We start from the raw sequence: 13,810 nt of genomic DNA, 5'->3' as shown, positions 1-13,810 counted from the left end.
TTTTTTTTTTTAATATATATACATCTATGCATACAAAACCACGGACTTCAAAGATACTGATCGTAAGTCTATATCCAAAAGACATCATTCCTTAGCTTTAATGGCCCTTGAAACAGGACATGAATGAAAAGTTCAGAAGGCATAGTTTTCTTTGGAAGATTGATTTTATATATGTAAATAATAAAGCTTCAGTTTACTTTGTGGTCATTTCTATGAAGAAAAATAATCATGGAATCTGAATCAGCAAGGAGTGCAGTAGACTTCAGATGACACGAGTGCTTAGAGAAATGATAGATTTCAGCCTACAATAAGTAATTACTTTAGAATCTGTAGAACATCAGAACATCAGAACATCATTCAGCCTTCATAATATCATGTGTGGCAGCATGAAGATGGGCTACCCTCAACCCAGCATTTCACTTCAGGAAATCTGACTGCCTGAGTAATCCGTAGACAGAAACACCACCTCCCCAACATTTCTCCTGAAGTGAAATATTACTTATAGACACTTACATAATACATGAAGGAGTTAAAATCTTCATATCTTGATGTTCATTTCTTGATATCTCACGGAGCCATTTACCTTTTCTGAACAGTAGCATCTAAATGATATATTTTCCAATTTTTTCATTCACCCTGAAACCATATGATGATACAATGCTGTGACATATTGAACACCTCAGGCCACATGAAAAGAATCGGTCTAAATCTTTAATTGTTGCTCGAAAACTTTACCTCTATAACATATGACATATGAGATAACTACATCTCATACGAACTGTGTGTACATACCATACCACAGGGATGGGATTCCATAACATTCTATTCCCCAAGAAATACATGAGACAGAGATACAAAGGAATTAACTTTCTTTTTTGTTCTCCTTGCCCGGGAAACATGTATTTCTTTCACAGCATACTACACAGTTTCTGTAGGGAAACATGGGAGGACTACCAGATTATATTTGCCAGTATTATTATTCTTTAATATGTCTTAGTATGGAACCATTTAATATGTAATTAACCCAAACGTGTCATTATAGAAGAGTTATGTTGGATAAAAGTTTTTTAAAAAAAGCAAAAATGCTGATGTGTCTCTTAATTTAAAACTAATAATAATACTAACTTTTATGAGCTAACAAAATTAATTTTATAGTTTATTTAAAGTGCAAACTTATGCTGACGTTCCATAGGATTTCTGCACATATAAAAGGTTTCAGACTTCTTTCTGTTAGAACAATTAATTATCTGCTTTTCTGCAATTTATTTGGTAATCAATTACAATTGGAAGAATTTAAAAAATTCTTATCAAACAGTGTATCTTATGACGAAATAAATGGATGCATTGATATACAAAGGCAAACAGCTGAAGTTACAGTTAATAGCAGCATTTCCTCTTGAAATATGAAACCAAGTTGTTTCTTCTTTTCTGTATTCCACCATTCAATTGCATGAAATAAAAGTAATAGTAGGAGTATAAGTAGTCCTTCTAGTAGTAATAGGAGGAACATACTGTAAATAATTTTGAAGTAAATGGCTTAAAACACAAAACTTTGGTAAGTGTTTTATGAAATGTGCTGTGCACATGTACTTGCACTCCATCTTGGTGAAGCTGAATAAATAATAATAAAAAAAAAGTTCTTCATCACATCTTGCTTTCATAGAGATGAGCAACATCTGGTATTTTACTTTCTTCCTTGACGTTAGCTGCTTTCCATTAGTCTGTGGCTCTTAAGAATTTGTTCTGTTGTGTCAAAAAGCCAAAGTTGACTGTTAGAAGATATGCAGGAAAGAAAACGCCATGCTATATCTTTTCAGTATGGTGATTAACTTCCTTATATTGGTTCCAGCTACAGTTCACTTCTCTTTCAAGGAACAAAAGGATTTGATACCAACTCATCAAATGAGATAAAGAATATCATAAACTTTAGAAAGTCAAAAAGAGACAGGTCTTTTCTGACTTATAATACAAGGTCAGTAACAGATCTATCTTCCCTGTCTCTGTTCCAACAAGTTGCACCAAACATCAAGTCCCAGGACAACTGACTGCTGAAGGCAATTGCAAACACTGCAAAACCTTTCAAAGTAGAAGTTTTCAAATGCAACAGTAGATTGTACTGCCAGACATCTGTCTGTTGTTGAACAGGAAATGCATTAAGGGGAATGCAGGTAATCTGTGTTGAGGAGCACCAGAACAAAGAAATGGGCCAGTCTTAAGAAAGTTTCTCAGCTGATCTTTTGAATTAAGACAAGTGCTTGACTGTTTTTTTTCCCTCATGATCATTTCAGTGCATTTATATGAAACTTGTAGATTGTGTTGGTGTGGTTAACAAAGTATATTGCTGTAGATAATAATATCCTAAAAATGATAATCCAGAATCCCTTCTGATGCAGACTTCGAGATTCAGTCTCCGTTTCTCCCTTGCCGCTATTACTTTATCCTGTGAAATAATGTTTTATTTTTTGTAAATAACCTTTTTTAACACACCAGAAATGAATCTTAATAAGATGCTTTGTCATCCCAGTCAAACTTAGCTTTCCAAATTTATCAAATTTTTCTTTTCAAACGTATCAAATTTAGCTTTTCAAACTTATCTCTTTGTAGGTAGGTAAACAACACCTTATATACATCCTCTATTTGATGTGATACTGGGGACTTCTTTGTCATGCAAAGAGGGGAAAAAAATTGATCCTCAGATTCCAGTCACAGAAAAAAATGAGTGCCAGTGGAAAAGTTTTTGGATTCAAGTCTGATGGCTTTGACACCTCACTGACAAATAGTATGAACTCATTTTCAGTCTAGCATTTAGTTACAGAAAAGTTGATCTGTCATTCTAGTGGAGGAGAATGCGTGAAAATACTGGACCATTTCTGAATAGGGAAATATCCTGATCTATGGAAAATTTACAAATTTTGTTGGAAGGACTGTTTGGGGTAAGGGGTAGGGTTTTTTTTCTGTTCAGAACCTTGGAGAGGCGTCACTGCAGGTAATATATTTGAGTATCGGTATTAAATTCTGAATGAAAAATACCTGTAGCAGGAAGAAGAAGAAAGAGAAATATATTTGACATCTATGAAGCTGAAAAAATAAAAACATTTCAAAATAGAAAGTATAATAAATTGCTTTAATATCTGTTTATATCAGGTCTATAGTATTATTTAATATGTGTTCTTCACTAAAATGTAAGGGGGAAAATGATGTCAGTTACCTTAAGGTATCTGACAACATATTAAGAACAATAACATAGCTGCCGTGTACATCAGTGTGCATGACGAACCACTATTCTTGTACTCAATTAAACTATCATGCTGACAGGAGAAAAATGGATCCACTTTGTTGCAGACTGTCAAACATATTTTGCCTTCCAACCTTCATTATTCTAGCTAACTGAAATGCATCAAACCACTTAACTGTGCCTGTCATTGGAAAAAAACCCAAACAAACCAACCCAAACTACATATGAGAATATGGTTTTAGCAAAAAAAATTCTGCATATCCCTCCAATTTCCTGCAAACACCAATATTAAGTGCATATTTCTAATAGTTATAACAAAAATGTCCCAAGGAGCTTCTAGAAACAGATACTCTATCCTTATTTCTTTGTATGTAATACCTTCCTTATGCCAAGATTTTACTTTAATCAGCAGGTGTCGATATTCTTCAATTAAGGAATAATCACATAAAGCCAAATATTTGGATACTGCCCTTTTTGTTATGGCAGTATTAAGTTTGCTCATAGCTGGAAAATCACTGTCTGAGAATGTTATTAAGAGATAAGACAATAGGCAGACCCCTCTTTCCTCATCATACAAACTTTAACTGAATGGTAGTCCAGTATGGACGGATAAGTGGATGATGTGCCACATTCTATTGATTCCTGGATATGGCAGAACCACTTGCAGTCTTATAGACTGCCACAGAGTAAGTTGCCTTTATATAATTAATGATGCAAATCCTCCTGCTGAAAGAATGATAAAAGCTAGAGGTCCCTTTAATTCTACTGAGTGATGCTCTGATACAGCTGTAAAACTGAGTTGCTTTGACATGAATTTAGATCACTCTTCTTTCTAATGCTTTCAAACTGCAATGAAGAAAAATCTTTTGCTATACAGTTGTCCTAAACATTCTGCCAAGTAACTGTTAACAGCTAAGCAAAGTGACATCTGCACATGTGGCAATTGTCTTTAGTCTGAAGCTATTTCTCTTAAATATAAGCCTGAGGGCATGAAACCTGCATCTTGCCAATTGCCAGGTATTACTTTTCACACACATTTTTTAAACAAAGGAAATAACTACTGAAGTGAAAGACACTGAAGCACATAACTCTGTTATCAAATATTAGGTATATTTTTTGTTCTTGCTTTCTTGGATTATTTTCTACACTAATCTGACATCTCTCAGACTTCTAAAAAGGACAATATTATCAGTCCGATAAACTTTCTAGTGTCACTTCTATTGACTGAATTAAATTTTTCACTGGATCTTAATTATTTTAAATTGTAGAATTACTTAGATTTCTTTCTTCTGTGTGAAACTAAATTGTTTACATATGGATGTAAAGTGATATTTTGATACCCTAAGCCATCCTGGGCTCCAGTTGTTCCTCCAGATCAAGATATGGATTTCAATAGGTTCTATGGCATGTTCTTGAATATGTAAGAACAGCTACGATAACACTAGATACCTAAGTTAAGGTAGCTGCATTTTCCCTTTTGTCTCACCCTTACCTGCAGAAGTAATACTCAACATTATCTTTAATTCTTCTCAATAAAGATAGCAATGAAACAAATATATTGTCATCAGATTTACTTTTCCCAGTTCTCCTAAACACACAGGTTTTCTTAAGTAAGTTACTCTGATTCATGGAAAGAGGAAATAATTCTTGTTCTCTAATAACTGACATTTAGATTTTTGGAAGCCAAGAAGTTAACGTCCATATAAAATTGATGACACCTCAAAAATATTAATCAGGAAGTTGGTTTGTTAACAGAAACAACATGTGATCAGGTTCTCAAATTACAGAAATTAATATAGCACCAAAAATACAAATTTGAAAGAAATGAGTCTGACTCCTGTATATAGTATAGGAAAATTTTCTGTCAGAACCTTATGTACAAAGAATATGAAGAATTCATATTTGTATATACAGATAAGATATCAACAATAAGATGAACTAAAGAACAAATCTTCTTACTTTGATTTTGTAAAAACTTCAGTGCTAAGTTTAGCATACATATGTAGACGTGTAGTAATTAAGATGATCTTTTACTCTACAAATTGAAAAAAAGGTTCATGCATAGTCAGTTTACAAAAGATTTTCTTAGAGGAAGATAAACGCAGGTCAGAATTTGTGTTTTGGCACCATGTCATTCATGCACAGAAATTGAATGTCCTTACTGCACTCTGGACAAGATGCTTCTGTCTACGTGACAAGAGTGAGAAGCACTGTGTTTAATTCCCAAACAGTTATAAACTTGTGCATGCAGAAGTTGCTGCCTTCTTTAAAAAGTGACCTTTAAGAAAAAGACATTTTAAAAACTCTTTATTTCTTTTTCATTGACAGAGAGCAGCTCCTTGATCTGCATAAAAGGCAGCCAGGAATAAGCTTTTTCTTTTCTTGTGAGTTGAAAAAAAATACAAAATTATATAGAATAAATAGTAAATATAAATCTAGCTAGAATCATTGCAAAAATAAACCCACAGTGTTCAACATTTTTTTTCCTATTTTTCCCACAACACTTTATTTTTTTCCTAATTTCAGAAAATATAACATATTTTTGTACAAACAGCTAAATACTATTATTCTTCCTCATGTGTGTGTATTGATGCTATTCTGTCTGGGAGTTGCTTTAGGGTAGGGTGCGAAAGGACCTGTATTTGCACTTGGAAGTTCCTAGCCACAGCAAACTCATATCCTCCAAGAATATTTAAAGCCAGCACAGAAGTAGTTTATATATATATATATATATATGTATGTAAAAAAAAAAACTTATTAAACACAGCAACATATTTACAGCTGATTCTCAGTAGCTTTTAAAATTGCCCACGATTATGAGGTGAAACACCAGTGACACACAATATTTCATAGCAGCAGCTCAAGAAAAGATAGTCCAAACTTAGGTAAAGCTATCAGATAGGCAAAGTAATAAAGCATTTGTTTTCTCCTTCATTGAAGATGTTGGGTAAAAATAGTTACATATTTTTCCTGACATATACAGAATGCACATGATGAAGATTCGTGCAAAATACTTAAATATTTGCGGGCTCTGAGCGCATACACAAAAATCTTTTCTTCTTGTGGTTTGGATTTTTTAACTGCCATTATGACAACACTTCAACTCCTTTTATATTTATTATAAGGGTGCGTTTGATGAAGTTGTAGACAATGGTCATCAATGCAGTGCATGTATTTAACCTAACCAATACACTTTAACCTTGTAAATACAAACACAGGTGTTTTCTTTAAAAAGGAATCTAATTAAACTGAGGAAAATAAGAAAGTAAAGGTAACAAATATTTTTCCATGGGTTGTGTACAGAATGAAGAGTGTTATACACACCTTTTTAAAATGCTGAGGAATACTGCAATAAGCAATCTCCCTCCCACAGTTCAGTCATGCAAAGTTCATGTTTAACTTGGGGTGAGACGTATTGCCTGCACAAAACCCCATGGCTTCCCACAGTGATCCCTGAGGGTTTTTTGCTAGGATTACTGCTATGCTTTTGTTCTGACTGCTGACATGTTACTATAAGGCACTTCTATTTACAACAGTTCCAACTTCAAATAAAATTACAGAAATTCAGCCTCAGCCCAACATATTATCCTTTCATGTTTGCTGCTCCAGGACTTCCAGGTAATCAGGTTCAGCATGTAAATTAGCTTTGAGTTCAAAGTACTCATTTTTAGTTTGTTCTAGAAAAACCTTTCTTGGCCTGGAGTACATGAGAGTCTCCATTAGCTTCAGTTCCTCATGTGTTGCAGGGTAATGAACTTCCATATCAGGCTGGAGCTGGACAATATTTTTTCTTAGGTACTCCGTGATCCCTAGTTGTTGCAGTTCTCTCTCTTTTTCAAGAATGTTTCTATACAAGCAACTAGCATCCTGAAAAGACAGAAAATCAGCAGATTGATCAGTAGCCTTATATTTGACATTTGAACCTGTAAGAGGTGAACTGTTCTCTCTTTCCAGAAGACTTCGTCGGAGATGTCTGGAATCATTAGCTTCCTTCTCACTTCCATCCTCCTCTTGCTGAGTATGCTTGGGGCTGAAGGATGGGCTGCGGTAGACTTGAACCATGGGAGTAACCATACGTTGCTCATAGAGAGTTGCAGCTGGGCGCTCCGTTGTGTGATGTGTTGTCTTATGCCCATACATGCTGTACTGAAGGTGAACTGGGCTACTATCCCTCATCTGTTCTTCCTCTTGTTTCTTTTTGCACCTTCGTCGCCGATGAAGAACAAGAACTACTATTCCTGCTGCACAAAATACAATAGTTATAAACACAATTAGAAGTCCTAATATTAGAACAGAAAGTGGGACAGCATCTGTAAGAGACCGTAGGATGGTGTCTGCGGTGTTTGTAGTAGTAGTAGAAGTTGTGACAACTACAAAACTGGCATGAGTTGGTAGGACAGGGCTGTTTATTAAACCTGGGCACAATATTTCACTGTTCAGGGATTTCAGTTCTTTTTTTGCTAGGTGTCCTGGAGATTTACAAAAAATGTCACCCATCATCGTATTCTTGCTCAACTTTTGTATCCATTTTTGCAACCCAACTGAATCACAGGTACAGTCCCAGGGGTTATCTTCAAGTTCAATTTGTACCAGCATATCCAATTGATCCAAGACATTGCTTACAGGCAAATGAGAAAATTGGTTTGTTTTCAGATTTAACCTGGTGAGTGGAACACCTGAAAAGATATGGGGTGGCAAAGTCTGCAGAAGATTGTTATTTAAGTAGAGGACCTTAAGTTTTGGCATTGCATTAAATGTCCCCGGCAAAACTTCTTTAATGGCATTATATTCAAGGTACAAGTATTCAAGGTGCTGAAGGCCAAGGAATAGATTCTGACTTAGCTTTGTAAGATGATTTCCATTGAGATATAATTTCTGAAGTCTAGTCAGATTCATAAAGGATCCTTCCTCAAGGATTTCAATGCGATTGTTACCCAGGTGAAGCATTTCCAAGCTGGCATAGTCCACAAGATCTGATTGCAGTAATGACTGAATAATGTTTCCAGCTAGAATAAGCTTTTTAGGATTTGAAGGAGGGGGTCCTAAATCAGATAAGCTTTCAATATTTCGCTCCTGGCAGTGCATGAGAACCCCTGAGAGCATATGGCTGGTGCAGTGACAGGGGACAGGACAATTGATTCCTGGAAACTGAGTAGCAGGCTTTGAAGTACGAAACACTAAGCTTGGTTCTTTAGTAGGGGCTTTCAGGATAGGAATCATCTTAGTTGATAGGTGACTATCGCTGATAGAGGTGGTTACAACCAAGGGCAGTGACCCCGATGGATCTTCAAGTTCACTGACAGGATGAGTGGGACAAAGTGATTCCTTTTTCAAACGGCTTAAGATGCTACCTTTGATAAGTGGAGGACTATTGCATACAACATCACCTATTATTGACTGAGGAGGCATATTTTCTAGCCATATCTTCAGCTGCAGCAAGTCACAGTTACAGGCCCATTTATTGTCTTCCAACTGAAGGTCTAATATTCTACCAATGTGTTCCAAAAAGCCAACATAGGGCAATGTCTGTAACTGGTTTCCACGAAGATCTAAATGGGTCAATGGCACAAAACGAAATATGTTCGGAGGAAGATACTCAATGGCATTATCATTCAAAATAAGCACTTTAAGCCTGTTGAGCTTGCTAAAGGCACTTGGATCAATCACTGTGATGAAATTGTTGTCTGCTTGAAGAAACTCCAAATTTTCCAATCCATTAAATGTATCTTCTTTAAGTGTTTCTAAAGAATTGTGATTGATATGAAGTTGCTTAAGAAGGCTGAGACCATTGAAAGCCCCAGGCTCAATATCTGCAATATTATTTAAACCAAGATGTAGAGATATAGCATTAACAAGGCCAGCAAAATCATTCACATGTAGCATAGTCAGGCCATTGTTTAACAGATTAAGGTGGAAAGGCCGTGATGGTGGGACATTTATTTCTGATACCGTCTTGATGCCTCTTTCTTCACAATTTATAATCATGGTATCATCCTTTTCTTCACAGGAACACAAACTCTGACAAGATCCTCTAATTGAAGAAAAAGAAGGCTGTGACTGGGAAGGATCAGGTGCTGCCACAACTGAATATAGAATAAAAATCCAGAGCTTCATCTTGCCCAGTAGATTCTAAAAAAAAAAAAAAAAAAAAAGAAAAAAAGAGGGGGAAAAAAAAGGAAAAAGGAATACAGTCATGATTTCACAGGGTTGATTTTTTTTTCCTGAGACAGGGGAGGAGGGGACAATAACCATTCCTAATACTTGTTATTGAGATACCTTGTCTTTCAAGCAATATTATATCATGCAAAACATTTGAATGATTTTCTAATAAGAAATGGATATATTTATTTCAATACACTGAATCAATAACAACAGTTATAAGGAGAGTGCTTCATCAATTTCACACTGATTTACCAAAGGAGGAGATAATTGGGAGTATTTTGTCTTTACTTATACACCATACAGAGTGTTTTGCCAGTGAAACACTGTAATAAGTTACTGCCCCAAGCAAATTATATTAAGGCTAATATAATATTTTGGATCATTGTTTTGAGTCACTATATAGCACTGCAAATTTCAGGAGTACCTTGCTAAGCTCAACTAAACGTTGTTCTGATGCTGAAGAGAAGAAATACAATTTGTATTAGTTCAACAACATGTTGTGCACAAATGCCTATTCAGTCAGGACAGAGGGAATCACTCCTCTGGTTCTGCATTATGTATGTAAATGAAAAGGTATTTCCTCTGCAGTCCTTGTATCCTCAAACTGAAAAGGAAGTAGACAAAATAATTCCTTTTCCTTGCTTAAATTTTAATGCATAAATTATAGTTTTGGGACATTCAGTGAAAGAGAGAACACAGCACAGAGTAGTGTAATAAGTCTGTATACAATATATACATAAACTAATTTTGTACACAAAATAAAAAGAGAAGACATAACTGACAAAACAGTACATGTCAGAATAAGTGGATAGACAAGGGGCAAACTTTTCAAGATTAATTATTGGAATCCTTCCAATTATTATAATTAAAAATTATCACAAAAATTGTGACATGTACATAGAACTAACTGCACTTTATGAGTTAAAAATTATCACCAGTGTCATCCATATATTATGTAACTTAAATTATCACCTGTCAAGATAATCTTGAACTTTGTAATACCTGATAAATGCATCTTTACACTACTACTACTATGGAGTCAGAAGCAAAATTTACAAATTGAATTCAAATATTTTTTATCATTGGTTTGAATTAAATTATCCTGTATTCCATTTGAAGATGCTGTTTCTTTCTGTCAAGGCTGTCTAATTAGCAAGACAATTGGTCTTTAGCAATTGGTAATTCTTGATATATGGCGTAAAGTAAAATCACTGTTTATTATCTTTAATTGGGTATTTCCATTTTTCTTTCAAAAAAAAAGTCTTGCTGTGGAATAAATGATTTAAAACACAATAACTTTTTTGGAGTGCACTATTTATTCAAGGATTGGACTAAGCACATTTCTTAAGTAATCCATCTAATAAATGTGTCTTGATCTTTCAAAGTAATTGAAACACGGAGTACAGAATGTCTCTATACAATTAGCCATCCGAAGGGTTAAATTCTGAAAGATCAGAACCTTTTATAAGAATCCTTTCAATAACATGCATGAACATTCTTCTAAGGTAGTCATATGATCTGGCATCTCATCAATACACATTTTAATTATCATGTACCTTTGTTGCTAGCAACACCATTTCTCAAGGCTTCCTTTAAAATGGATTGCAAAGATTTATACTTGCAGACACTTTAGTGCTGTGGTATGAGTATCACACACACACACACACACACAAAAGCAACAGCAGCAAATATTTACACGGTGAATTTTGTTTTTCTCCTTTTGTAGTTCCTGATAAGTGTGAGTAGTAGTAAGTGTGAGAAGTAGTAAATGCAACTTACAGGGTGAGAAAAAGTGTTCCTATTAACATGATCTTATCTTTGTTTCAGTAAAACAAATAGTTTTGTTGTCTCACATAACACTCCTTGAACCCCAGCTGCCTATGTTTAATATATATGTCTTTAAGTTCATTTTCCCAAGAAGTATTGGATAAGACACAACATGTAAAGATGTTATTTTGAAGTACACAGAATAATTCTAGGATCGTATTATTATGGTAGAGATTTGTTCTTGCTTTACATGCATCAGTATACTTTCCAGTGACCCAAAAAATGCAGGCTCTTGACACAGATGCCAGCTTCAAACCTACTGTATGACTAATTGGACTTTATTTCTGTACACTTTTTCTCTGTAGGAATTCCAGCTTCAATCTGCATCAGTTTCTAACTGCACTTATTTATAACTGCCCTGGGCAAAATTAAATGAAAAAAAAAAAAATTAAGATCTGAAAAGCAAGTTTCATTCTAGTGCATATTGAGAAATTAGCTTATAAAAATGCAAGCCTTCCTCCCAGAGATGAAAGTAGCAACATTTGTAACCAATTGGAAAACATTCCCATTTTAATAATCGTCATACTTCTGTGGGCAGCACTGCCAGAACTCTCACATACAGATATTTGCACACAACAAAATTAATAGGAGAGTGTATTATTTTTTATTTTTTCTATTTTTTTTTGTTTGGTCTGAATACTCAGGAATATGTAATGAAGCTCTCGGGCTACTATTGTAAAACAAAAACTGTTTTCAAGTAATAGATAATGAACACTTAACTAAAAGAATTCACAATGAAATAAAATTTGAAAGACTTAAATCTGGTCTTTTTCTGTTTCATGTGGTGAAGTTTTTCAGCAAATTCTACATGGCAACTTAAATTCATTGGTTTCATCTGTTTCCATGTAAATGATTACTAACTGCATACTGTACTAAGCTTTTTGCAGTAGGAATTTTAAAACACTAAAAAATGTTACAGTCCTTTCTATGAAGCAAAGTTGAATACTTTCAGAAGTAGTCGCTTTAATGCAAAAGAATCCCATGCTTGACAAATAATAATCAACATATTTTTAAAACAGCGAAATAGCTTATTCCACTTTATTTGGGGCTTTCTGTTGTTTGACTCTTTTAATCCAGATATTAAAAAAAAGCTTGTTGAAGAATTCCAAAGCCTCAAGCTAAGAATTGGCAATTTCTAAAAGCTTTCAGGATTGTTTATTAAATTCAGAAGGGAATCACAGTCAGATGATGCATTTAAGACCATTCTTGCACTTTAGGACATTAAAAAAAACACCCATTCCTCTCCCCTCAAGGGATCTGAAATCAGCTTTTCCTTAATACACACATTCTAAACAGTTGGCAGTTTGAATAAATACACCTGGCAGACTGTTTGAAATACAGTATAAACTGCCATCATTTAGCATAGAAGTTACACAAAGTCATGCAGAAAAATAAATTCAACTGGTACTGAGAAATTATTTTCTTCTATGCTAAGATAATTAACTAAGGGGAATCTTTCTTACCTGTACAGTAGTAATACTCCCTGAAACGCTCAATAATGCACAAGTTGAAGCAGCTGTTTCAATGCGATGTATTTTTTCCCTGTGAAAAATATACACTTTCTTCCGAGTTTCACTTTTCTGCACGCTCTTGTAATACCACAGCTCAGGAAAGTTAAAATCCTTGTTCAGAAGACAAAGTACAAAGCATTCAATTGAAAAAATCTTCCAGGCAGCATGCACATCAGACCATCCTGCAAGCAGTTGTCGTTTTTCCTCAATTAAAATTCACAGCATACTTCACAGCAATGCTGACTTTTCTGCATATATTTAACTGTTTGCAAGCATTTGGATGCAGTAAACAAACAAGATGCTCAGCAGAGCTTGACTTGATCACTTGGTTTGTCGGATTTTTAGATCCAAGCTGCTTCTATGTTCTCTCTGCTCTTTCTAGTCTTTCTTGTTAGCTCAGTTTATTAGTCAGATTGCCAGGGGCTGGGAGGTAGGCGTAAATAAAGAGACTTCTTGGCTTTTGACTCAGCCTTTAAGCCCTTCCCCACCAGAGAGCTTTAATCTGCCAATGTCATTTAATACACGATACAGCTCCACCTTGAGACAGATCAGCTCCTCCTCCTCCTGCAATTTCTCTCACCTCCTTTTCCCCTTGTCTAAGTGAACCTCGGAAAGTAAAATTCAGCTAAATAGCATCTAGATTGCTTAAGATCTGCTAATGGCTGATTTTGCAGAACAGTAAACATCCACTGCAGCACTTGTAATTTGTTCTCTTGGGCAGATCTTGCATTTAACTTATATCTGCAAATCCTCGCTTTAGAAACTGAAAGCGTTCCAGCCAAAATACATTGCACAAAACACACCACAAGGGAAACCTTGTCCTCTGGAAAATATGTCTATCAATCACAATGAAGTGCAAGATTATTCAAGTATATAAATGTGACAGTATAACTCTCAATCCTGTCCACTCAGTGTGACTAGGGTAGGGATAAGTGTGTACAGTTGCACTTACTTTATTTTTAAAAAAATAAATTATAATTGCGGAATATCAGTGCTTATGCTTGTACAGCTATTGTCATCAGTCTTTTTAAAACTGCCTGTCTTGTTCTGTAGAAAGAAAACTGTGTTGATTGTA

General features: G+C 34.9%; 1 protein-coding gene across 2 annotated transcripts; it reads right to left on the bottom strand.

Moving 5' to 3' along the window:
- Positions 1–345: 345 nt before the first annotated feature.
- SLITRK6 (SLIT and NTRK like family member 6) lies at positions 346–13,206 on the bottom strand. 2 transcript variants are annotated; one of them, XR_008448219.1, is made up of 3 exons: positions 12,688–13,206; positions 6,560–9,364; positions 346–3,030 (listed from the first exon to the last, which is right to left on the bottom strand). XR_008448219.1 is itself a non-coding variant. In XM_009569934.2 (2 exons), exon 2 carries the CDS (start codon positions 9,347–9,349, stop codon positions 6,827–6,829), a length of 2,523 nt encoding a protein of 840 aa, XP_009568229.2. In that variant the 5' UTR covers positions 9,350–9,364; positions 12,688–13,206; the 3' UTR covers positions 346–6,826. The 2 variants fall into 2 exon arrangements, 1 of the variants encoding a protein (XP_009568229.2); XM_009569934.2 differs by having other exon boundaries at positions 346–9,364.
- Positions 13,207–13,810: the final 604 nt, after the last annotated feature.

Source organism: Cuculus canorus, chromosome 1, assembly GCF_017976375.1.
Source record: "Cuculus canorus isolate bCucCan1 chromosome 1, bCucCan1.pri, whole genome shotgun sequence".
In the NCBI taxonomy this organism is placed as follows: domain Eukaryota; kingdom Metazoa; phylum Chordata; class Aves; order Cuculiformes; family Cuculidae; genus Cuculus; species Cuculus canorus.
Note: the sequence above shows the minus strand (reverse complement) of the source record. Positions and strands in the feature narration are given on the sequence as shown.

What these genes read in the sequence shown, in the direction of transcription:
- SLITRK6 (XM_009569934.2), bottom strand. Translation starts at nt 9,349, where the DNA reads ATGAAGCTCTGGATTTTTATTCTATATTCAGTTGTGGCAGCACCTGAT.